Source organism: Cydia strobilella, chromosome 20 (assembly GCF_947568885.1).
Source record: "Cydia strobilella chromosome 20, ilCydStro3.1, whole genome shotgun sequence".
NCBI classification, from domain to species: domain Eukaryota; kingdom Metazoa; phylum Arthropoda; class Insecta; order Lepidoptera; family Tortricidae; genus Cydia; species Cydia strobilella.
Window position 1 is genome coordinate 3,055,491 of NC_086060.1, and position 27,546 is coordinate 3,083,036.

General features: G+C 38.1%; 1 protein-coding gene across 1 annotated transcript; it reads left to right on the plus strand.

The window, feature by feature from the left end:
• The first annotated feature begins 6,712 nt into the window (after positions 1 to 6,712).
• Positions 6,713 to 26,265, plus strand: LOC134750771 (lactase/phlorizin hydrolase-like). Its single transcript, XM_063686013.1, has 12 exons — positions 6,713 to 6,761; positions 9,455 to 9,573; positions 10,078 to 10,748; positions 11,033 to 11,338; positions 11,913 to 12,157; positions 12,484 to 12,641; positions 18,184 to 18,208; positions 19,629 to 19,747; positions 20,304 to 20,974; positions 21,614 to 21,919; positions 24,578 to 24,816; positions 26,075 to 26,265. Exons 1-12 carry the CDS (start codon positions 6,739 to 6,741, stop codon positions 26,232 to 26,234), a joined length of 3,042 nt encoding a protein of 1,013 aa, XP_063542083.1. The 5' UTR covers positions 6,713 to 6,738; the 3' UTR covers positions 26,235 to 26,265.
• Positions 26,266 to 27,546: the final 1,281 nt, after the last annotated feature.

Genomic DNA, 27,546 nt, shown 5'->3' on the forward strand with positions numbered 1-27,546 from the left:
TCAAAGTATTGATAAATAAATAATTATATACGATATTGTACCTTGTTTCTTTAGTCTATCTTTAAGTGCTTACCCCTTTATTTTTTGGAGTGGGAAAAAACTTAGAATAAGTATAAATATACAGATTGTATTGATAGAATAACCCCTAGATTGAAAGTCGCACGCTCTTACCGCTAGGCCACCAGGGCTGCCAACACCGCATCGCAGCAGCAAAAGCAGCGGTTTTGCTGTTTATCTGTGTGTGATATCTATTTCAGTTTTTCAAATCTTGCAAGTTAAATTTGAACCCATTCCCAGTTTACGACAAAGCTGAAAATTTGTATAATACATAACTAGCGACCCGCCCGCTTCGCACGGGTAGTTGAACTAATTTACACAAAACCTTTACAAATTATACATACAAACCTTCCTCTTGAATCACTCTATCTATTAAAAAAATCGCATCAAAATCCGTTGCCTAGTTTTAAAGATCTAAGCATACAAACATAGAGACAGACATACATACAGAGCGGAAATCAACTTTGTTTTATACTATGTAGTGATCTAAATTGAGTGACAATGCGATGTTATGGTACCTTCGAGCTGATCTGATGATGAGGAAATGAGGTGGCCATGGGAACTGAGATAAATCAACGCAGGTACTTAACCCAATTAGCTCCATGCATGAATTTATTTTTGGATTCATAATTTATATCGTTGGAACACCGGAAATGATAAAAATACTTTTGTAAACCTTAACATTATTTTATTAAAAAATATTTAATGTTGAAAATTTTTAAGCGGTTGAAACGCTCATAATTTTTGGCGCGAATTCGACAGAGCGTGATGACGTCACACGTTGGGCGGCCCAACTGAATTTTGCTACTAATGACACTAATCTGTCGAACGCGTGACGTCACGTGGCGTTTCGAGCGTTTCGCTCACTAGCTTTTCGCGGGCAAATTTTTGTACTTTTTATTTATAATTTTAAGTGATTAAATGGTAATTTAAAAACGGAAATGCATTTGTAACATGATATAACGGTAACAAACATCCGAATAAAACATATTTCGTTCAAATATAAACTTCATGCATGAGGCCATGAGGCTAATTGTGATTGGGTTTATTAGAATTGTCTCGACGAGTACATATTAGTTGTCTGTTGAAAGAAAAGTACAGATCGCGATAAAAATTTGAATCAAAATTGAAATTTTTGACAAAAAACCTGTTATTTTAGGTTCGTTTCAACCCAGGTGTTACAATACCTACAGGGAAGTTAACCAAATTACTCTTCTACAAATAATACAGATGCTGGGCCGTCAACTGAACTTCCACTTGAACCGTATCGCAATCAAGATAAATAAGACACATGACACAATTCTGAATGCGATACAAGATCTGCACTCTTCAATCTGAATGTCAATGCAAACATTTATATAGATAAGAAGATAAGACTAATCTACAAATGTTTGTACAGTCGCAATCAGATATATCGGAACGGTTAAAGCGCTCACAAATATGTGAACACGCCTCTATTGTCAGGGCGTTAGAGTGCGTATTCAGATATTGTGAACAGCTTGGCCGCTCCGATATATCTGATGGCGACTGTACAGCTTTTGACTGACATATTGCAATCTGCGGGGCTCATAGACATGCGGGGCTAAGATGGACGACTGTCTATCATTTGTCACCATACCTGTCACGCTCTAACAAGTCCGTAAGTGCGAAAGTGACGCATGATATGACAAGTGACAAAAAAGCGACCATGATACCGGTGCTGATCCGGATCAAAAGAGTCTTCGAGTCTTATTCTGTCGACGACCTGTCTGGTCTAGTGGGTGTGAGGTAGTGACCATGAAGCCGATTTAATTCTCGAACAGATGGCGCCACCACGTTTTACCACCTTTGGCTTATTCTTGACTAGATGGCGTTGACGGTTTCGTTTCTTATTTAACAATTGTAATGCATATCAGTGAAAGAACATGGGTCAAAATAATATAAAAATAATGAATGCAAATATTGCCAATAAAAAAAAACATTTATCCATACATAGGTAAATACATTTTTTGATATTTTTATTTTTAATAGTATACCGATAGATGGCAATGAATTTACTGTGGCTATAAAATTTACTATGACCGTACCGCTCCATCCTATTATATACTCTTTGTACGTATAAATCTTTGGTTTTTCTCATGTAGGTACTTAATATTTTTGTAGTTATCTAAAAATGTAGGGGGGGTTAATACTATCTGAACTGCAGTCATCTTTTATCAAATGGATAACATAAAATAAGTAGTTTGTTTTTCACGTAGATTACTTAAGATTAATGAAAGTAGGTAGGTATGATGAATAGATCAATATAACTTTATTTGATTACAGTTACCGCATACAGGACGTTTCGGTCTGGATCGAGCTCGTGACCTATCAGAACTCTAGTCAGAAAAAAAAACAACTTAAATTCAAACGGCTCTGGTAAACTTTGGTAGCTTAGTTGATTAGCGAACAGGTTTTAAGTAGGTTGAGATACCTAACTTTCCGTAGAGGGGTACTTAACTGTCATAGTAAATTTTGTAGTCTTTAAATTTACTGCCATCTATCGACAAACGATTAACCCTTAAATGCATAATGATGTATATATGCATCGTATATTTGATGGTCCGTGGCTCAATATGCAGCTATCCAAAATATTATTCCCTCAATCTATACAACATGACACATCTATTTCAATTTATTAAAAAGTTATACAAAAAATCATGCATTTAAGGGTTAAAACTAAAAATAATACAAATGTCATAAAATTTATTTTTATTTATTATTTTTATATGATTTTGACCCATGTTCTTTCACTGATAAATGTGTTAAAATTGTTAATAACAAACGAAACGGTCAACGCCATCTAAACGAGAATAGGCCAAAGGTTGGTATTGGTGGTACCGCCATCTGTGCGAGAATCAAATTTTCTTGATTTCCGAGGCACGTTTTTCCTTAGACTTTATTCATCTTATACTGAGGTATATAGGTCTTTGGCCCAACGACTTATGGTATGTATCGGCACAATAGTCACAGAATAAGTAATAGCAAAGATAGATAATAGATATAACTCCGTAATAGACGGATACAGTCTAAGGAAAAAACGTGCCTCGAAAATCAAGAAAATTTGATTCTCGTTCAGAGGGCGCTACTAGCTTTGTCCTACTGTCGTATAGATGGCGTTGACGGTTTCGTTTGTTATTTAACAATTTAAACGCATATCAGAGAAAGAACATGGGTCAAAATCATAAAAATAATTAATGCAAATAAAAAAAATCATTTATCCATATTTAAATACATTTTATCGTATTTTTATAAATCTTAATTTTTAGTTTTAAAGTGTGTCGACAGATGGCAGTGAATTTACTGGTGTTACAAAATTTACTATGACAGTACCGCTCTAGTATAAGTTACTCTATGATAATAGTATTATCACACGTACACATGTTATGCAAGCCATATCTAGTTTGTATATAATGCTTTTTTACTCCCTTCTTTTTTTGTGTTTCCACTTAGTTATTGCATGTTAATTGTACTTTTGTGGACATCTGTTATTGGCTATGTTTTCTGTTCACTATGATTTGTATTAATTTTTGTATTGCTGTTGATGCCCCAAATAAAAAAAATAAAAAATACAGAACGGCCACGCAACGCCCCGCCCCGACTCGAATTACCTCGCCCCGCGACACCAGATTGACGGCCGTTTGCCGGCCGCACTCACACTATGACGCATGCCGCTTGTACAGACGTACCGTTCACACATAAAAACGCAAGTGATTTTTGATGTATAGCGTGTCCGCCCTGTGCCATAGTTGAGGTCATTGTACACAACTGCCTGATATAGACCAATCATATATATTAGATTTTTTCGAATAATTAATACCTTCATATTTTGGTCCTAAATACCTACGTGTAAATAATCCGAGTTTACTCAATCTCAGGTGTGCATGAATGTTTGCTCTATTTCAGTTTTTTGCTTGTAGCTCGAAAACAGTACGTCTGACGGAGAATTTACTCTAATCATGATGAATTCATAAACACATACCTGGAGGTCAAATCGGTAGCTCTTAGAGCGTTTTCACATTGTCCAATCCGATATCGGATGTAGGATCCTACATCCGAGTCAGGCCGCGGGGGCGCGCCCGGGCGCCGTCTTTAGCGGTCACGCACACTACAATAAACTTTATGTCTACACATACGCACACAAACAAGTATTATCGATCCGACACCGACAGCTGACGGAGGGCTCCGACATGGCTGAATTTATCGGAAGCGCCTTTACGATATCGGATGTCGGAAGGCGCCTATGACAAAAACAGCTGCAGGGGAGTGCCATTGGCATTAAGTCCGCCTTTTTTGCGTTATTTAACGTTTTTTAGTAATAATGATTTAAAAATAGAGAGAAACACATATATCATCATCATCATCATAATGATATAACCATATATATATATATAATAAATGGATTATAGATAGATAGATAAACCATTGAATAAATATCGGATCGGAGAGTGTGAAAACGCTCTTACGGTATATCATTGTCCTTCGTGTGATCCGTGAGTTAAATACCTTGTCTTGTATCCCACCTTGTAGAAACAATACAATAAAAACAATACAATACAATTAGTGACCATTTTTGTTTTTTGACGTTAGTCATGGTTTATTTATGGAATTATGTCTTAATTTGTGCGATTTTGCATAGCTTTTGTAGCCATTTTTCTTATTGTTGAACCAACAACGTAAACTTTTGTGTAATGTTATCTCTGTGTTTAATTTAAACATATAAATAATAATATAATATTATTATAGGTTATAATATATATTTTATATATTTTCTGTGTTTAGTTTAGAGTAGATAGATAAAATTGCAATACCCTTACAGGGTGTCATGTTGTGATACATTATCGATTAAGAACATCTGTAATTTTACCAATGTGAAAGCAATAAATATATATTATATATATTTTGAAAACAAGAGGATTAACCTACAGTACAAAATGAGAGATTCCGATTCAGCTGTTTCAAGAATTTTACTTGTTTATAAATTCATTCATTAATTTCAGATTTTTAACTGACCTTGAACTGGTTTTCTTCCAACTAGGGAAAAAAACAAATTATTTTATCCGGTTGGTCTAGTGGTCAGGACGTTAGCCGCGTAAGCTGAAGACGCGGGTTCGATTCCCGCCTCGGCCACCGGTGGAATTGGTCACTTTTTCTTTAGTATATCATATCTATTTCAGTTTAGGAGGTTTTCTTGTTAGGGTTCCTAAAAACGGGACCCTATTACTAAGACTCTTCTGTCCGTTTAGCCGTCTGTCTGTCACCGGGCTGTATCTCATACGCCGTGATAGCTAGACAGTTGAAATTTTCACACGATGTATTTCTGTGGCCGCTATAACAACAAATACTAAAAATCACGGAACCCTCGGTGGGCGAGTCCGACTCGCACTTGTCCGGTTTTTTTATGTAGGGTACGTTCCCCGATTTCTCGCAGATGGCATGTTCGATTAGAAACATATTCGATGAGTTAGATCAAAAATAAAATTGCGCGTTTTAGAAGCTATTTTCATATTTGTAGCTTTTGTGCAAAATTTGTTACAAATTTATAAAGTGCGGTTTAGACCTATGTTCGTGATAAATCATAAATGGGGCATTTTCTATGAAAAGGGACCTTATTATCGATGGCGCTTACGCCGCGCAGCGTCGCGCGGCATGTATTTATATCGGAGCATCGTTTATAATGGCGTAAGCGCCATCGACAATAAGGTCCCTTTTTATAGAAAATACCACAAATCATGTATTTGCTTGAAAAGGGTACAGTTATGGCTCCTGTACACCATGGCCCAGCGTAGGCCAGTCTAAGGGACGCAGCTATGCGGTGGAATGAGATAGCAATATCACTTGCTCCCTCTAACGCATAAATGCGTCCCTTGGACTGGCCTACACTGGGCCATGGTGTACAGGAGCCATTAAAGATGTTCACGTTGTTATTTTCTATCGAGCGAAAGTCAAGAAATCAGGTTTCGAATCGATGAGGTTACTAGAAAAAGCCCTCAAGATTGCTAATTAAATTTTTGCCAATAGGGGGTATTACTGCAATGTTCTGCCACCAGAGTGCAGCACTAGCCCGTTTAGTAAACCATAGAGTAACTTATACATCTTACTGTGCCTTTAACAGTTTTTTGACAAGTTTTGACATTGATGCACCAAGGCGGTTTCTTTACAGAGAACCTACCGGGAAACGCGAATCCGAAATTTCGCTATCTGCCTCTTTATCGCTTGAATACTTACGCAAGAGTGACAGCAGAGATGTTAGATAACGAAATTTCGATTTTCTTGTTTTGCGATAGACCCTCAGATTGTGGTAGTGGCGCCCCCTGCGCAGAGTTTCGCGTAATATTCCCTATTGTACCTACCTATTGTAATCTAAAAAAGCGCTACGATTTTTCAGTAACTTTGCTGTCTGAACCTACTGCACCTTAATACGTGTTCTTTATTTGTGTCGTTTTCAAGCAAAAGGTACCACATTGTCGCTTACCGTAAGGACGAAAATTGCTTGTATTTTTATACGAAAAACCTTCAGAGCGTCCTTATGGCAAGCGACAATGTACCTTTTGCTTGAAAACGACACATTTATGCTGGCAGTTGTAAGGATAAAGGATTGGGATGGGTATATCAGACGAATCGTTGTTATCTCGATTTCAGTCGGTTGTTTGTCACACAGTGATGAAGTTATCTATACTATTGAGGTAGGTGCACCCCGGTCGGGGCAATTGTGGTTTTGGTTTAACCCTTTTCTTGGCAAATAAAAAAAAATCTTGCGCTTGCGCCTGATAGAGGAAAAAAAAATGCTCTTAAATAAATAAAAAAACAGTGTAAAATTATGTACCTTGTAAGATATGCTGTGACACAGCCACTTTGTCTATAGAAAAAGGCGGCAAATTAAAAAAATGTAATATTGTCTTCGGTTACCGCGATAGTTACTCATGAAATAAAACTATGAAAAACGGATTATATCGCGTATATTGAATTTATAATACATCCCCATAAAATAAAATCCTTACATGATAAAGTATCATGATATATATGGATGTATTATAAATTCAATATACGCGATATAATCCGTTTTTCATAGTTTTATTTCATAAAAAAATGTAGTCGCACCTAACTTGTAGGGTACCTACCTGCAATACATTTTTTTATCGCTTTAACCCATTGATGTGGGGTATCGTTATAGACATTTTAAAACTAATAACGGTCTCCAACAACAATTTTTTGATAAAGTGAATTTTTGGTAAGCTGACATTCTAATGAGTATAAAACAGCTTATCCATCCATACTAATACTAATACTAATATACTTATATACTTTGGAGTTGAAACTCTAGGTCCATGGGGTCCCAGCGCGCATAAGTTGTTTGCAGAAATCGCGAAGCGTCTGGTTGACGTAACTGGTGACCGAAGAGCTGGCGGCTTTCTCGCACAACGTATCAGCATTGCGATACAGCGGGGAAATGCCGCCAGCATCCTTGGTACAATGCCTCAAGGGCCTATTTTAGATTTAAGCTAGTTATTAATTTCGTTTACGTAGTACCACTGTATATATCTTGCTTATATACTAATTATACTAATACTAATATACTAATACTAATATACTAATATATACTAATATACTATATACCAATATATACTAATATACTAATCCATACTAATATTATAAATGCGAAAGTCTGTCTGTCTGTCTGTCTGTGTGTTCCCTCTTCACGCTTAAACCACTGAACCGATTTAGATGAAATTTGGCATAGAGATAGGTTGAGTTCCTGAGAAGGACATAGGATAGTTTTTATCCCGAAAATCATCCCTTAAGAAAGTAAAAAGCGGGATGGAATTGAGATAATTAACGGAGTGCCTGCTAATTTGTGTGCATAATATGCTCAAATTTAGATTGCTATGAATTTTTTTCCAGGCGCTATTCTTACTCTAGCTGCGGTTACTAAGTCCACGCAGACGAAGTCGCGGGCAATAGCTAGTACTTAATATTATAAATGCAAAAGTCTGTCTGTCTGTCTGTGTTACCTCTTCAAGCTTAAACCGCTGAACCGATTTAGTTGAAATTTGGTATACAGATAGTTTGAGTCCCGGGGAAGGACATAGGATACTTTTTATCCCAGAACTCACCCCTCAAGGGGGTGAAAAGGGGGGTTAAAATTTGTATGGGGAATCAATAACCGATTTAAATGAAACTTGATATGGGGATAGTTTGAGCTGTGGGAAAGGATATAGAATAATTTTATCCCCGAAATCATCCCTTAAGGGTGTAAAAAATGGGGTGGAAATGTATAGTGTGGACCAATTTGGGGGTGAAAAAAGGATGTATTAAAAAGCAGATTTGTTTAAGAATTAAGGTACCCAAATTACTAATTCCACGCAGACGAAGTCGCGGGCAAAAGCTAGTGAAAATATAAATGCAATTGTGGCATTGTGGTACGAATACGAAGCGAGTGAAGATTATAAAAAAAAAGGTATCATGGAATATATTTGGCGAAAACTCACAGAAGCCCATTTATTGTAATATGATTAAATTTTTATTATAAATTGCAATAATTACAGATAGTTAAAATAAAAGAACTGCTTGAATATGTGCATTCGGTAAAAATATATACCCAGTGACAGTGTTCGCCGAATTTTACAGTTTCGTAACGGACGGTTACAGTTTACGGTTCAATTTGTACTGGTTAATGGTTAATTGCATTAACGTTTCGGCCAACACTGCCCAGTGATATACAAGATCATGCATGGCCGGGTTTCATCGTGCACCGTAAAATGGGGTGAGTTGGAGCAAAACTGACATTCGAACCTCGATAACATTTTATTTTTACATATGCAAACTGAATGGTGTAATAAGTGTTCCGGACGTTTGTATTTTATTTTGGGTAGTTCCATTTCATAACTTTGACGATAAACAGGAAAAACCACCTCACCTCGTAATCCCTCGTAATTGGGGTGAGATGGGTTTTCATACAAAGGTGATTTTGGAATATTGTTGGATCGTTTTTTTTATTATGATTATTACTATAGCTCCATTTTTAATTGGAATACATTATTTTTGTAGCAGTAGCCCTAAAAAGTTAAAAACCCACCTCACCCCCTTTTCAAACCCCATTCATAATAACCTAACTCTCCCCGCAAAACCTACTCACCCCATTTTACGGTACAGTCTTTAGAACAATATTATTCTCTCTGGCACGGCACGTGTCTGGCACTTTCAATGTCTGTAGATATAAACCGACCTAAACGTATTGCGGTGTGTGTGTGCGTTGGACAGAAACCGGTGGAGGCAGATCATCCGCTCCAGATGCAACCCTGATACCACGATCCTCAGACATGAGGGACCGAGACCGACCAGAGAGAGAGAAACGTATTGTTATTATTTGTATTCCCAGTGTAGTGGTGATCGCAGCCGCCAGCGCTGTGCCGCGGCAGCAGCGTCGGTTCCCTGATGATTTCATCTTCGGTACTGCCACCGCTTCGTACCAGATCGAGGGCGCTTGGGATGAAGATGGTAAGCCTAACTTAAACTCGCACAATGTTGGAGAATCGATTTTCATATACTAAGCCCTAGGTATGAAAAGTACCCCACAGAAAAAATAGGAAGAAACCGGCCAAGTAAGTGCAAATCGGACTCCCGCACGAAGGGTTCAATTCCGTACCATTACGCAAAAAACGGCAAAAAAATCACGTTTGTTGTATGGGAGCCCCACTTGAATATTTATTTTATTCTGTTTTTAGTATTTGCTGTTATAGCGACAACAGAAATACATCATCTGTGAAAATTTCAACTGTCTAGCTATCACGGTTCATGAGATACAGTCTGGTGATAGACGGACGGACAGCGAAATCTATAGGGTCCCGTTTTTCCCCATTGGGTACGGAACCCTAAAAAGAAAAAGTGGTTTCAGTCAAATCTCACAAAATTTTAGTATGATGTAGATTCAAGTCTCCTGATTCTTTTTTTATAAGGGCACTACTCTCTCAGAAGTATAGAACCCGGTTGCTTTCCTTTCAGGCAAAGGCGAAAATATTTGGGACTACAACACCCACCGTGACCCTACCATCATTGACGATCAAAGCAATGGCGACGTGTCCGGTGACTCCTACCACAACTACAAGAGAGATGTCGAAATGATGAGAGAACTCGGCCTGGACTGCTACCGTTTCTCACTATCCTGGCCCAGAATCCTCCCTTCTGGCTTCCCCAACTACATCAACCAAGCTGGCGTCGACTTTTATAACAAATATATCGACGAAATGCTGAAATACAACATCCAACCTATAGTAACGCTGTACCATTGGGACTTACCCCAAAAACTTCAAGATTTAGGCGGCTTTGCAAACCCTTTATTCGAAGAATGGTTTGAAGACTACGCAAGAGTTGCATACAGTCTTTTCGGAGACAGAGTAAAGTTGTGGATCACTTTTAACGAGCCTATGCAGATCTGTTATCAAGGATATGGGTCTGCGGCTAAGGTGCCTCAAGTAAATGCTACTGGTATTGGGGAGTACCTGTGTGCTAAGCATTTAGTGATGGGTCACGCGAGGGCGTATCATGCGTATAATAATGATTTCAAGCCGTCACAAGGTGGGCAGTGCGGGTTTACTATTAATTTGCAATGGTATATGCCTGATACGGACTCGGATGAAGACGCACGGGCGGTGGATTTGTTGAACCAAGCTACAGTAAGAATATTATTCAATTTCACATAAGGTTCCTTTTTTCTTTAGATGCATGCAGGTAGTTATGTGCCGACGGAAAGTCCCCAACATAGCGAAATTTCTCATATTTTGTACCGAGAAAGAGATTATCATTACGAAAATGGATGCTTCTTAATCTTATTACCAGATATTTTTCAACTTTTTGGAAACTTTACATGCATTCATGCCGAAGCCAAGCAATCTAAATAAAATAACATTATTTCATAGTCATGATCAGTATTAACATTAAAATGATTTCTTTGTTACAGTGGGCGCTTTACACCGATCCTATCTACTTACCCGAAGGCGGTTTCCCCAAAGAATTATCAAACATAGTCGCCAAGAAGAGTGCTGAGCAAGGTTTCCCTCGTTCCCGATTGTTGTCCTTCACAGAAGAAGAAAGGGTTTACGTCCAAGGCACTTATGATTTCCTAGGTCTGAACCATTATTCAGGGAACATCGTTTCAGCGACGAAGTATAAGACGCCGCAAGCGGTGCCGTCGATGTATGACGATATAGATGTTGGATGGACTGTTGATGAGACGTGGTTGAAGGGCCAGGCGGTTTGGAATTATGTAAGTATGTAACCAAGCTTTACGAACTAGTCATACACAGATTTTCAAACAAAAGCTAACAGAAAAGGAGTTCTCTTTATTCGCGTAAGGGTTCAAAATAAGCTTCATAGCACATAACTTTGGCTATATTCCACAGGAGAGACGTAAAGTCAACCCAACATTTATTGATAAGATTCAAAGGATAAATATCACAGTTACAGTCATCTATTACAGTTTTTGATAAATATGTAATTGAAAATTAAACATAATGCTCACATATCGTCCACACATGTCCACGGCTACCACCAGTTTTACACTGACATATTCGCTAGCGTGTGCGTAACCTTTCTTTTCTATGCATCTCGCTCGTACTCGCATATTAGTGCGAGCGAGATATACAGAACGTAGTTACGCAGCCGTTAGCGAATAATTATGTCAGTTGGACACTGCTGGCAGTCGTGGTAAAACGCTAATTGTTATTTTAATTTACCTACTGTAACTATAATTTACATACATCAAGTAAATACATACATAACTACAAAATTTTCTTCTTTCTAAACATTCTGCCATATCTAAAGTCTGAATACCCTTCCAGCTAGTCCCCAACAGCCTTTACGGCTGCCTGACCCTCCTTAGCCAGCGTTACAATAACCCCGATGTCTACGTTACCGAAAGCGGCTGGTCCAACGCTCCCGACGCCAGTCTCATTGATGAGGACCGAGTCACGTATTACGCTACCATAATGGAGCAGATGCTGGATGCTATAGATGAGGGGGTGAAGCTGAAGGGTTATACGGCCTGGAGTTTAATGGATAATTTTGAGTGGATGAGGGGATATACGTAAGTTTTTTCCAATTTTATTAATTGATCTCTCTCTCTCTCTGATCTTAGTGATAATCTTGGCTGAAGCCTCAAATACTGTTTTCTTTGGAGCACTAAAGGTATGAAATGCCACTATACTCGTTGCCAATATGACCAGGATAAAACAAAATTAATTTTAAATCTCGGTAGAAGAAAGTGAATAAACCGACACCAACTAGCGAACTGGAACATGAACAAGCGGTATCATATAAATGCTATTTTTAATTTGTTTTCCTTAGTATATGGTCCGATTCCACACCGAATACATAGAATATTCCCATGTAACACAATATTTCTATCCGCAGCGAGCGTTTCGGCCTGTACGCCGTGGATTTCTCATCACCCGAAAAGACGCGGACTCCCCGTCTGTCTGCGTTCTTCTACAAAGAGGTGTTACGCACACGTACTGCTGTCACCGCCGACTGTCGTCCAGAGGACTGGACTATGAACATCGACGAGGGACATTGATAAAGAACAAATAGAAAATATTGGATGTTTTGAATATGTTAAAACAGGTCACACAGGTTTTTTTCCAGTCACAGCAGATAATTAAGTACTTAGTAAGAGTCACACACGCGTCGGCTCTTGAAGGAATTATGTCGAACATTCCGACCAATTGATACTGTCTCTGAACATGTAGATACTGTAAGATAGATTTAAGATACCTACGTATAAGTATGTTCCTAATGCTATACTTAACTGATTACTTAATTTTTAGTTTACCTATTTAGTTTATTAAGATTATTTTATAGCGCATCGCCGACAAACTGTTTCACAGTTTGGTGAAACATTACACTAAGGTACTTATAATGTTGTAAATCTTGTTAAATTTTCAATTAAAAAAAATCCGACTTATAATTACGAGTGAAGCTGTTTTAATATTAGTGCGGCTTCTTAGCCTCAACTATGGTCCCATCCGGCAGAAAGCACGAAACTTGGCATGCATATAGCTTTTAGGTTTATAAGAATAAATAGAAGTAGAAAAACGCCGAGAAGTTACTGTTTCCCTCCCTCCCCCCACTTTTATGTGTCCATTTTTAGTTCTTATAAATTTTGATGAAAACTGTGAAAGCTATAATAAAAATGTCTAGAAGTATATTCTTCATAAAATTCTCTACAATATTGTCTTTGGACGTATATTGTCAAGACTAAGGGTCGGTTGCACCAAACTGTGTGTCATCGTTAAAGAGTTCGCAAAATTTTATTGTATGGAAAGTTTCATAGTAAACCGCCGCGGCGCGCCGGGAGACGTTGATCAGTCTGTCAAGTGCGGATGGTGCAACTGACACTTATAGTTTTCAAATTGTGCTTAACTTCAATAAAAAAAAAAACTATTATAAAAAGGTAAAGCGCTTATTTTTTACATGTTCAGGCCACCAGCTGCCGTTCTTTCCACCGCGATACAAGCGGCTGAAGATTTTTTAATTCACAATAGCATCTAAACTACGTATCATCTGACAAAGTAGCAAACGGGAGTCGATGGTGAATTTTTTTTCGTGTTTCGGTGGCTGCCATTCCTCAATCCACCAACGGAGCAGCAGCTGACGTCCACGAGGGTTCATCATACATAGCCGTTAACCACTATACGAGTTATCGCCCGGGAGGCGATTGGTCATGGAAATCAGTTCCTGGCTCGCGGTCTATTAGGCACAACATCTCACGCGAGTTGAATGTTTTCAGAAATTGAAATTGTGACGTGACTGTATATGGTACGAACAAGGCTAATTCTAAAATAAATTGCAATCCATACTAATAATATTATAAATGCGAAAGTCTGTCTGTCTGTCTGTCTTTCTGTCTGTGTGTTCCCTCTTCACGCTTAAACCGCTGAATCGATTTAGATGAAATTTGGGATAGAGATAGGTTGAGTCCTTGAGAAGGACATAGGATAGTTTTTATCCCGATAATCATCCCTTAAGAAAGTAAAAAGCGGGGTGGAATTGAGATAATTAATGGAGTGCCTGCTAATTTGTGTGCATAATATGCTCAAATTGAATGATTGCTATGAGAATTTTTCCAGGCGCTATACTTACTTTAGCTGCTGCTACTAAGTCCACACAGACGAAGTCGCGGGCAAAAGCTAGTATGTTAATAAAGCCGTTTTATTGTACTTATTACATAAGGTACATCTTTAGATAGACTTCCTCAGTACCTATATTATTATATCAGTAAAAAATAAAATGATCTTCACCAAACAGTTTGAAATACCATTAAGAGGCCATCGACCGTGTTGTTGGTCATGACCCTAAGCACCATACTTAAAAAAAAACATCTAACCTACAATTTTAACTATAAAACTCCTGTGAGACTACACGGCGCGCCCTTGACCAGTGAAGACGTGTCGTTGCTCCGTGAAGACGGTCTTCGTAAATTGGATCGAAACATGTCGAGCTATTCGACTTAATCGCTTTAAAATAATTTAATATATCTAACCTCACACATCCTAAAACTGCGATTTTTGAGAAAAAGTTAAAAGAAGTTTGAAACGCATTTTATCCATGGTTCCGTTGGAAGTTACACTTCACTGTCTTCACTAAATTGTTAAAACAGTGCGTAAACCACAGATTTAATATATGGGACATTTTCTATGAAAAGGGACCTTATTGTCGATGGCGCTTACGCCGCACAGCGTCGCGCGGCATTATTTATATCGGAGCATCGTTAATAATGGCGTAAGCGACATCGACAATAAGGTCCTTTTTATAGAAAATACCACAAATACACAGATTTGGTATATTTATATCGGTGGGGTAAACTTTAGAGAATTACATTTTGTAGTTTAAATTAAAAAATGTTGATTTCCTAAATTTTTGGTTCTTATTTCTATCCCAACTTGTTAATTAAAATATATCCAACCACATAATATGTTATAGATAGCAAAATATTGAAGAATAATTAACACAAAGATTTTTTCCCTAATTTCATATTCTCGGCGACTTGCTGTAATCAAAGCCTAATTTTTCACAATCTGTAAGTGACATTGAAATAAATATTGGTGTATTTTGAAGAAAAACACCTTAAGATATAGATAATTAATCATCACCTATGTAACTTCTAACGGAAATATAGTTAAAATGCGTTTCACACTTCTTTTAACTTTTTCTCAAAAACGCGGTTTTAGCATGTGTAGGTTTGATGATTTTTCAATAAAAAGTATGGTACTTTTTGTATTAGGTAGGCAGCTTATATAACGAAGATTCAGGATCCATGCTTAACTCCATATCGAGGACCTCCATAAGGACCCTTTAGCCATGGAACACCACAATTAATAGATTTTTTAACCCTTAAATGCATGATTTTTGTATAACTTTTTAATAAATTGAAATAGATGTGTCATGCTGTATAAAAGTAATAAATGTGATTTTGGATAGCTGCATATTGAGCCACGGACCATCAAATATACGATGCATATATACATAATTATTCAATTCAATTCAATTTATTTATTTCAGGCAAATGCCCATATAATTTGTTAGTAATACAATTAAATTAATCTTAATATGCTAATGTTAGTAAACACATTAAATTACAAATAAAAAATGTATATCACATCTAACTTTACATAATGAAGACTGCCACATTCCAAACACTACTGCTGTACATGCAACAGCATCCAGTGGTGTTGGAACGGGCAGTCTAGCCTCTCGGCCAGCACATGCAACAGACTGTTGGAGCTACCGCGCAACCTCCGCATCAGTGAGGCAGTACGCTTACGCATTATGGCCTGGAATCCATCAGTTCGAGCCTCAATTATGCATTTAAGGGTTAAAAAACACAATTCCTCCAATGAGGGCGCCACTGGACGGACGATGCGGTCTTATGGTGCTCCCACATTGGCTGTTATAAAATGATGTATAACATCGTTTACCAATTTGGGAGCACCATTAAGGCCGCTTTTCCACTGACGTCCAGTTTTTTACGGGATACGGTTTTCTGCAGGATCCCGTTTTCTGTAGTATGAGTATCCTGCAAACATAATGCTCGTGTGAACTATCGCGTATACTACTAAAACGGAATCCTGCAGAAAACCGTATCCTGTAAAAAACTGGACGTCAGTGGGCAAGAGCTCTAAAGTTATCCCCGGGTTGTACAGGATGGCACGTTTAAATTCTTAAAAACATTTTTTCATCTCTTACAACTGTCATGGGCCACTTCATCTTAATCATGAGATATTATTTCCTAGGTATTCTCAAAATAAGATACGCTCTACAATCTTTCTATTACATCACCTTCTTAAACGTGTATTGACTGATTTTCGTACAAACAAGGTAAATTCTGTAACAAATTACAAATTATGTTAATAAACCACTTTAATTTTAAATATTCATCTTTAGATAGACTTCCTCAATACATATCTACAGTTTTCTAATGTTGATATTATACATAAATGCGGAAGTATCTGTTTCTCTGTGTTATGTTACCTCTTCACGCTTAAACAGCAGAACCGATTTAGATGAAATTTGGTATGGAGAGTTTGAGGCACGAGAAAGGACATCTCATTCCACGCGGGCGAAGTTGCGGATAGAAGCTAATAAACATTAAAATACCTGAAGTCTTTTCCATCACGGAAAAAAATTCCGGCCATTTAAGAGGCGAGCGTGGAACCGTAGCCGAAGTTGATGAAATCTAAAATGAACTGGGGGAAACTGGTGAAAGCGATGGACCAAATACTGGGCTATGGGATATAAAACCGGACTGCCTAATAAAATGGTATACAATATTATTTCCGGCAGTCGGCAATGAGTCGGCACTCGCACCCACAAGATTAGATGGGCCCCCCCAAACAGCGACATCTAGGATACTTGAGGTTATTGTAATGTTATCTATTTTTAGTAGGTCATTTTCAAAAAACCGGCCAAGTGCGAGTCGGACTTGCCTTCCAAGGGTTCCGTACATTACACAATTTAAACAATGTATTTTTTATGTGAAATGTCTAAAAAACCCGTAGGGGTCGGATCAAAAACTAAGTAATTAAGTCCGACTCACGCTTGACTGCACATTTCTAATAGGTTTTCCGGTGATCTATAGGTAAAGATCTATTTTGTGTATTTTTTTAAAATTTTTTGACCCAGTAGTTTCGGAGATAAAGGGGGGGATGGTAATTTTTTGCCTATTTTCTTAAATAACTTCTAAACTATTTATCTTAAAATTATTAAAAAAAAATATTTTTTTTTTTATTTTTTTTATATAATAAGCTCTTTCATTTGATATGTAACACGATATAGTTTGACAAACTTTATTTTTTAATTTATTATTATTATTATTTCATTTTAGACAGGCAGCTGATGCTGGTACGTCTAAATCATAGTTCACTTAGCACAGTTAGCATAGTTCTCATTTATCCCCCAAAAGTGGCCCCCGTGTTTAAAATTAATATGTTTACGTTATATGTACATCTTTGGGTCACAAACTTACATATGTGTACCAAATTTCAACTTAATTGGTCCAGTAGTTTCGGAGAAAATAGGCTGTGACAGACGGACAGACAGACAGACAGACGCACGAGTGATCCTATAAAGGTTCCGTTTTTTCCTTTTGAGGTACGGAACCCTAAAAATAAACCCTACCCTAAATTTATTTTATTTTATTGTAAAAATATATAAAGTTTTTAGTTGTATACATATAGCTGGTCAAACAAATTTGTCAGTAGCAAACGGTGCGAATTTCAAATTTTTTATGGGACTATAAAACTTCGTCCCTAATTTTTTTTTAATTTGCCGCTCTTTTCTACTGACGGAAATTGCTTGACAGAGTATACCTACTTATTTAAAATTACGATATTGATTTAAAAAAAACTGGTTAGACCGGTATCATAAACAATTTACTTTCGTATAATTTTTTGAATTTTCTTTTATCTTAGTTTAATTATATATTTTGTTTGCGAGAATAACCCTAGTTGCAGTTGCAATAACAACATACAAGATAAGTAGATAGGTATGTATGTGCAGCCACTCGATATATAAGAATAGGTGGGACTTGATCTAAATGTTGTTTGCTGATGGCAGCCATGCAGCTACTCGTCCTTTTAAGGTAATAATAATTTAATAATATAAATAGGTCTATACGCCTACCGGAAGACGAACTGCCGGTAGGCCTCCAACGAGATGGAGCGACGACCTGGTGAAAGTCGCGGGAATTCGGTGGTTGCGAGCGGCACAGGATCGGTCGGAGTGGCGAGCCTTGGGGGAGGCCTATGTCCAGCAGTGGACGTCTATCGGCTGACATGATGATGATGATGATGATACGCCTATAATGAACATTTTCTCATGTTTATTGGCTTAACCTCTTGTATATGATAAGGATCCTGATCGAATTTGTGGCCTTTTTTGCGTTTTGTCTCTCGAGAACGATTTGTTCTGCTCTATCCGGCACTGCTGAGGTTCCAACACACATACGAAAGGTTGAAGTTTTATCGATTCATAAATTAGAGAATTTGAGGGTATTTTTTACCAGTACAACCCAAATATTTTGTTTGTCCATTTCCGAAATGGGAGATTCTTTGAAAGAAAGTTTCCATTTTCAAATTCCAGAATTTTGCTAACTTTTTTTGGAACTTTCCTCAAGTTGCCAGATGTGTAATATCGGCCACAACCTTAGTTCTGTCCATTTATTTTTCGATATTTGAAAAACAAATGGAATTCTCCGGTAAAGCATATCTTTAAGGCACATCTTTGCATTCCATTTTTATTTGAGTTACCGCTAATTGGTGTTAGCAGGGCAGAGTTATACTCTGGTAAAGCATATCTTTAAGGCGGATCTGTATTGTTTCTCATTAAGTTGTAAGTCATAATGTATTGTTTGTCCGAATTTTCGTTATTCATAATTTTGTTTTTCTCAGAAACGCGTAAATTTTCAGGATTGCCATAAAACAAAACTAACCTAACCTACTGTCCACGTGCCAATTCCGCGGTGTGCGCCACGCCCGTACGTACAAAATGACACCACTCTGTCATGACGCCTAACATTCCTAACATTCCTCAGCCGTGCACGGAATTCGCGCGCGGCCAGTATCTACAGGATAACCTTACGAAAATCCTGAAACGTTAACGGTTTCAGAGTTATGACTAATTACATTATGACTTTCAATAATTATGGCAAACAACGGGATCCCCTTTAAGGCACATCTTTGCATTCCATTTTCATTTGAGTTACCATTCATTGGTTTAGTTTTAGAGTTACAAGACGAGTATAGTCATAGTTACTTTTTAGTAAATTAATATGCAGTTAGAACCCATTTTCAGCGTTCGCTGTACCTACAAATTCCTAGCAATGCAAGTTAATGAAAAGCATCTAGCGTAACATGGTTGCAGGTTCAAATCCCGATCGGGCACAAAAAAAAATTCAAACTTTAATCTGTTTATATCATTAAAAATATAACATGTATATTTACAAAACTACTAACCTTCACATCAACATCCTACATTCTACAATAAATTAAATTGTGTTGCAGTTTAGCAGTGCTTGGCAGCAATGCCGCATACGTCAAGCAGGAGAGGAGGTTTCCTGATGATTTCCTCTTTGGCTGTGCCACCGCGTCCTACCAAATAGAGGGCGCTTGGAATGAAGATGGTAAGATCAAGGTTCTGAGGGTCGTCACAGAAAATAGAAATTTCGTTATCTGCCTCCCTATTAATCTTGCGTATTCGAGGGTTAGGGAGGTAGAGTAGTTCTCGATGTTTGATTCTTCTTCGACTTTTCGTCTGCGTGGAATTAGCTAGAGTAAGTTTAGCGCCTGGATAAAGTGAAATAGCAATCATTCAATTTGAGGACAAGCTTAATTGCTTGATATCAATTATCAGGCAATTAATTAAATCTCTCAATTTCACCCCCCTTTTCACTATCCTTAGGCATGATTTCCGACATCAAAACTATCCTATGTCGTTCCCCGGGACTCAAACTATCTCTATGCCAAATTTCCAAGATTGAAGAGGTAAGACACAGACAGACAGACAAACAGACTGACAGACTTTCGCATTTATAATATTAGTATGGATTTAGATCGGATATCTATCGCTACGAAAATCTGGAAGACTTAAATGAAACCATAACTTGGCCATACAGTTAAGATACGATACGATAAGATACGATAGCTCATATAGATAGCTAGCTTACTGCGCTTTTTTAGGCAAAGGAGAAAACATATGGGACCACATGACCCACAACAAGCCGGACGTGATCAAAGACCAGAGCAACGGAGACATCGCAGACGATACCTACCACAACTACAAACGGGACGTAGAGATGATGAGGGAGTTAGGTCTAGATGCGTACAGATTCTCTCTGTCCTGGTCCAGAATTCTGCCCACCGGCTTCTCCAACCAAATAAATCAAGCGGGAGTTGACTTCTACAACAACTACATCGATGAAATGCTCAAGTACAACATCAAGCCCATGATAACGCTGTACCATTGGGATTTGCCTCAGAAACTCCAAGAGCTGGGAGGATTTACAAACCCCCTCATTAGTCAATGGTTTGAGGATTACGCTAGAGTAGCATTTTCCTCATTTGGTGATCGTGTTAAACATTGGATAACGTTTAATGAGCCTAAAGAAATATGTTATCAAGGTTACGGTTGGACAACAAAAGCCCCTCAGCTGAATGCCACTGGTATAGGGGAGTATTTGTGCGCGAAGTACTTGGTGGTGGCTCACGCGAAGGCGTACCACGCGTACAACAACGACTTTAAGCCCAGCCAGGGCGGGGAGTGTGGAATCACGATCAACGTTAACTATTACCCGCCAATGACGGATTCTGAGGAGGATAAGGCGGCTTCTGAACTTTATAACCAAGCACAGGTAAGTTTTTAGTCCAAATGAGGTTTCAGATAAGAAAAGTTATTAATTGTTTGTCTGAAAGCTCAAATCTGCCTATAATTTAGGAAAAATCAAATACCTTAATTTCTAAACATTCATTTTATTAATAAATTCAACATTGTCCTTGTCTCATCCAAGGTCTTTTGGCGAATCTTTTAAAAGGAATTTATTTGCGTCATTTTTCTAGCATTTTAGCTACCTCTCTTTCGTGGTGTAATTTTAACCAATAGGCTACAGGTGGCTTTAGTCTAATAATTCGGTAGGGGTTCTGTGCTTTTACCAGGTACAGTCGACGTCACAGATATATTATTATGTTTATATACACTTTTGCACATTACTCCTTTGTAATGAGGTCAAAAATATAAATAAATATTCGATCGGTATCGTGTTCTTGTTAGGAAAAATTATATGAAAAATTTTTTTTGACGAAAAGTTTTTGGTACTTGTATGGAGGGTTAGCCGACTAGGACGACCTGCCCCATAGAAAAAAAAATTTCTCGTTAAAAAATACCGAATTCACAGTCAACTGTACATGTAAAATGCCATAAAGAACTGCCACTTCTATAAAAATGGGTCCTGGTAAATTGTTCGAAACAAGAGTTTTATTCCTTATCCTTTCAGTGGGCCATATACTCCGATCCCATTTTCTCGGAGCAAGGTGGCTTCCCCAAGGAGTTGACTGAGCGCGTTGCCGCTAAAAGCAAGGAACAGGGCTACCCCAGATCTCGTCTCCCAGAGTTCACTGAGGAAGAGATAGCCCTCGTGAAAGGCGCTTCGGACTTCTATGGTATTAATCACTACACAGCCGCTTTTGTGTCAGCTAGTGATTATAAAGGAGAATATCCTGTGCCGGGGCTGCTGGATGATGCGGATGTTGGCACGTTTGCGCCAGATGAATGGCCTCAGTCAGCGTCTTCCTGGTTAAAAGTAAGTCTGTATAGGTATATACTCGTACTTTATACAATGTGTGGCCTGTAATAGGAGCAAAAAATTAAACTGTAGGCAGTACTCCTCATACCGACCAACATTTGTTCAGCGACTTTTAAAAATATTTCAATTTCAATTATTTATTTGATTCGAATCATTTTGATCCATATAGTGTTAGTAAATACAACAAAACTTAGAATGAAATAAGGTTAGTGACATGCAATTACAATTCACAAAACACACACATAAATTATAAAATAAACTACAATAACAGCTAGAATAAAATCTAGGCAATCTAGATGCACCATTTCTCAACATCTGTTGCGGACACGTGTAGACTGTTCCAGTGTTTGAGTAATGGTGCATCTATCTTACCTGCCAACGTTTTCAGGATACTATTGTTACTGCCACACAGTCTCCGCATAAGTGACGCCGATCTGTTGCGTATAATCGTAAAAAAGTCGTCCGTGTGCGCCTCCGCGAACATTCCGGACGCACTACAGTGACGCGGCAGTCCCATCAGCATCCTGAAAACGTTATTGTACTGTATTCGTAGAGCATTGTACGCTCGCTGCGTATAGCCGGCCCACAGGCTGCAGGTATAAAAAGATTGGCAGAAGCCTTAAACAGTGTCTTTTTCACGTCTTTATTAAAATAACTTGTGTTTTGATTTTTAATACACTTTAAAGTTTTTTCCAAGACGCAATGTATTGCGAATTTTGTTATGTTTAAGGTGTGACAGGCAACGTCAATCACAAAGATAATGGCGTACATTGAAGATAATATAAATTTATTTTGTATGAAAAATACGAAGTCTAAAGTCTTCATTATTTTTAAAAGTCGCTGAACAAATGTTGGTCAGTTTGAGGAGTATAGCCTACAGTTTAATTTTTTGCTCCTATTACAGGCCACACATTGTATAACTTTATATAATGTTAAGAGATTGAAGCTAGTAAAGAACTGTACGTTACCTTTTTCAGATTTTTTCTCATATCCCGAATATCTTTACGAATAGCATTATAATTAGTTCGGACAAAAGATTCTACATAAATTTTCTATAAATTAGATCATATTCATTTTTAGTTCCGTACCCAAAGGGTAAAAACGGGACCCCATTACTAAGACTCCGCTGTCTGTCTGTCTGTCCGTTTTTTACCAGGCTGTATCTCACGAACCGTGATAGCTAGATAGTTGAAATTTTCACAGATGATGTATTTCTATTGCCGCTATAACAACAAATACTAAAAACAGAATAAAATACTGGGGCTCCCATACAACAAACGTGATTTATTTGCCGTTTTTTTGCGTAATGGTACGGAACCCTTCGTGCGCGAGTCCGACTTGCACTTGGCCGGTTTTTACTCTAGATACGATCAAACTTTACTAGCTGCACTTTCGACGCGCAGTTGTCAGTTGCGCTACGCCGTAGCACGCCGACGGAGTAAGCATCATCCCCGTACATAATTAGGATATATTTATTAGTGTTCTTTTTTTTTTCAAAAATGTATAATACATTTTAAACTTATACTAGGTTCGCCAAACTTGCGTTTAACGGCGAAATGATGCACTCGTTTTCAAAGTTAGTACCTTAATCTAAATTTAATGATTACCTAACATATTACTAAGGTTAATACATACTTTTATATTACATTAACACAGTGTAAGTTGTAGGTATATATGTTGTTTTTCTTGAAAAATGTCTTTGTAGTTTTTTATGTATGTACGCATCGTGTATATACATCACGTATGTACGTTCGACCGAAACCAAAACGGAACCGTAGGTTAGCACTCGTTCTAAGCCATTACATATGCCAAAGCGGATGGTTACGACATTGATCTAAATTAGCATCATATTTCAAGTTTCTAAATACACACCCTGGTGACTCATGGCATGATAACATCGTTAAAAAAAACCGGGTGATGACAGTGACACACTTGCACTAATATTTGCTCAAACTCGGACAACCTTGTTACGTTATGGTAATCCATCCATATCCATACTAATATTATAAATGCGAAAGTCTGTCTCTGTCTGTCTGTCTGTTTGTCTGTCTGTCTGTCCGTCTGTGTGTTCCCTCTTCACGCTTAAACCGCTGAATTGATTTAGATGAAATTTGGCATAGAGATAGGTTGAGTCCCTGAGAAGGACATAGGATAGTTTTTATCCCGAAAATCATCCCTTAAGAAAGTAAAAAGCGGGCTGGAATTGGGATAATTAATGAAGTGCCTGCTAATTTGTGTGCATAATATGCTCAAATTGAATGATTGCTATGAGAATTTTTTCAGGCGCTACACTTACTTTAGCTGCTGTTACTAAGTCCACGCAGACGAAGTCGCGGGCAAAAGCTAGTACTATTATAAATGCGAAAGTCTGTCTGTCTGTTAACTCTTCACGATTAAACCGCTGAACCGATTTGGTTGAAATTGGGCATAGAGATATTTGAGTCCCGGAGAAGGACATAGGATAGTTTTTATCCCGAAAATCATCCCTTAAGAGGGTCGAAAGCAGGGTGGAATTGAAATAATGAAGTGCCTGATAATTTGTGTACATACGCAATTAAGTATATGCTCAAATTGCATGATTGCTATTACACTTTATCCAGGCGCTATTCTTACTCTAGCTGCGGTGGCTATCTAATCAAGAACGTTGTTCAACAGCAAGCGCCCCGCAGCTTATACAACACCTTAACCGACGTACACAACAGATACAGCAGCCCAGTCATATACGTGACGGAGAATGGATGGTCATCAACCGGCGGTCTTGAGGATGACGATCGCATCCGTTACTACAGAGCCGCGCTGGACGACGCGCTGGATGTGCTGGATGAGGGAGTCCAGCTAAAAGGATACATGGCCTGGAGTTTAATGGACAATTTTGAGTGGATGGAGGGATACACGTAAGTAATGTACAGACAGGTTTTCTTTTAGGAAGGAGAAATTTTTTTTGCTCATAGGCAATTGTATTGAATTTAGGAGAAATTTCCGAGTTTGAAAAATTTCGCAATTTTGGAAACTAAGTTTAAGCGCCGCTTGCACTATCCTACTAACCCGGGGTCGGCCGCTTAAACCGTTAACCCAGTGTCAAATTGTACTGATAACAATGGCAACACCAGGTTTAACCGGTTAACCCCGGGTTAGTGATTGGTGCAAGTGGCCCTTAGTCAAACTTTAAGTCGAAACATCAGAAATCTATTTTGCTGTTAAGTGACAGAGAAAGAACATATATATTTTTCTGTCCTTTTGAGCAAAAGGTGATCTGAACCCAAGTAGCAAAGTGACATCAGCGACGTCATAATGACGTAACAATGACGTCATTATGACGCCATAAAGAAGTCCCTGACGTCATAATGACGTATAAATGCTACCTGGGAAAAAGGGTAGATGTAATATAATAACTCCTAGAGCAGAGGGCCTACCGCGAACACTGAAGTTAGAAAATCGCGAGCATATTTCCCTGTCTTAATAACAAAACTTCCGTGAGACACAGACATATTAAACATATTAATAACGGGTCACTCGCCGTCAACGCAAGCTCCCGATGACCTACTCGGTACGGAGTGAAACATGTGGGGCGTTTTTCGACTTAAAATACGTGAGTGACCGGTTATTAATATGGTTAATATATGAAATAAAACTATGAAAACGGATTATATCGCGTTTTCATAGTTTTATTTCATGAGTAACTATCGCGGTAACCGAAGACAATATTATGTTTAATATATCTTTCTCTGTCATTCTAATTACGCCTTAATTGGATTAAAAGAGAAAGATGCGCGCAATTTGCGAACTTAGATGGTCTGCCTTCAGATACCGCGCGAGTCGTGGAAGTTTGCAACTCAGAAATCTATAACTGGTGAACTGGGTGGTTGGATCAAGGGTCAGATGCAGAAGGCGGTGATCTTGGACACGGCGCGGATAGTCCGCCGGTTCCTCTCTCTGCGGCCCTGACCACCGGCAGCTTGGGCCTTGCCCCGCTGCCGGCGGTACCCTAGGTTAGGTTTTTTATAATGTGTTTATATATTTTTCGTAATGTTTTGTAAGTGTTTTTGTATTTTACTTTTATATCCATATTATAAAAACCTAGCCTAAGATGAAAGATAAATAAAGAGAATAATACTTAACGTACCTGACATTAACTTATCATTGTTTCAACAGAGAGCGCTTTGGTCTTTACGAGGTGGACTACGAATCGGCCGAGAGGACGCGAACTGCTCGCAAATCCGCGCTGGTCTACAAACACATCATCGCCAACAGAGTGGTCGACGCTGACTACAAGCCAGAAAACCTCAATATCAGCATAGATGAAGGGCATTGATGACAACTTGACTACGTTGAAGGAATAAATGTATTCATTAGAATCATTTGTTTGAATTTTATTACCTACCTACCTATAAAGTGCGTTCGCGTTAATAATGCAGAAAAATCATTGTCCGCCGGACTAGCGATGCTCGTATGTTCGTAACCAATCAAACCGTTCCTAATTCGAAAGTAGGTAAGCTTTCAACTGGTCACTGTGAACTTGTCTTTTTAATTCGGAACGATTTGATTGGTTACGGGCGTGGCTAGGCCGGCGGAAAATGTTGATATTACTGCATTAGGTACTTAGTAGTACAACTACTACCTCGAACACCTTGTAAAAGACTCAGTCACCAAGGCGTCGTGAATAGTCAAGTCAGTGATCATGACATAGGATCACGGGAACGAGCAGAAGCGCTCTATAATAGGGGGTATTACTGCAATGTTATTGTTATTATAAACGATATGTTATCACTATGACATTGATGCATCAAGGCGGTTTATTTACAGATGGTTTCGCGTTGGGACTCTATGTAACTTCCAACGGGAACATAATTAGTTAAAATGAGTTTCAAACTTATTTTGAACTTTTTTCAAAAATCGCGGTTTTAGGATGTGTAGGTTGGATGATTTTTTTAAAAGTATGGTATGACCCTGTCATGATTTTTTTGTATTAGGTAGCCTATATAACGTAAATTTAGGATCCATGCTTAACTCCATAACAAGTATAAGGAATGCCAAAATTAGTGTTCACGTAAAAGCGATGCCATCAAAAAGTTAGGTATATCATTGATAAATAAAATAAGCAGTGAGAGCTCACCAACTTGTCGAAAAATAGTCCGTACTTGTCCCAAAATACCTTTCATAGAAAAACGTTCCAAAATAATATTCTTAATAATTAGATTTATAATTTTGGTGCGCACTAGCATACGGATCCTTTTTAACTAAACCACAGATTATATGATAGTTCTTACGAACAGATAAGGGAAATACCTATTTCTGTTCTGTTTTGATACCTACACAAAAATACAATGGAGTGACCTTCAGCGCGGCGCTCCCCGCACCGCGCGCGCCGACACAACTCTAGGGTTGCCGACGCTTCTTTCAAATACCTACTTAGGTGCCTTATATCTAACTATAAATATGTCGTAAAAAACATTATTTTTAAAACAATTTAATTATACCTACGTAGCTTGTAGATACAATCTAGGTAGATACTGTAGATAGGAACGATATGATATGATAGATACCGTAAAAATAACAACAGTAGGTGTAAGTACCTACCTACATATGTTGATAATGATGCCTGCTTACTTTTCCTAATCTGTCTA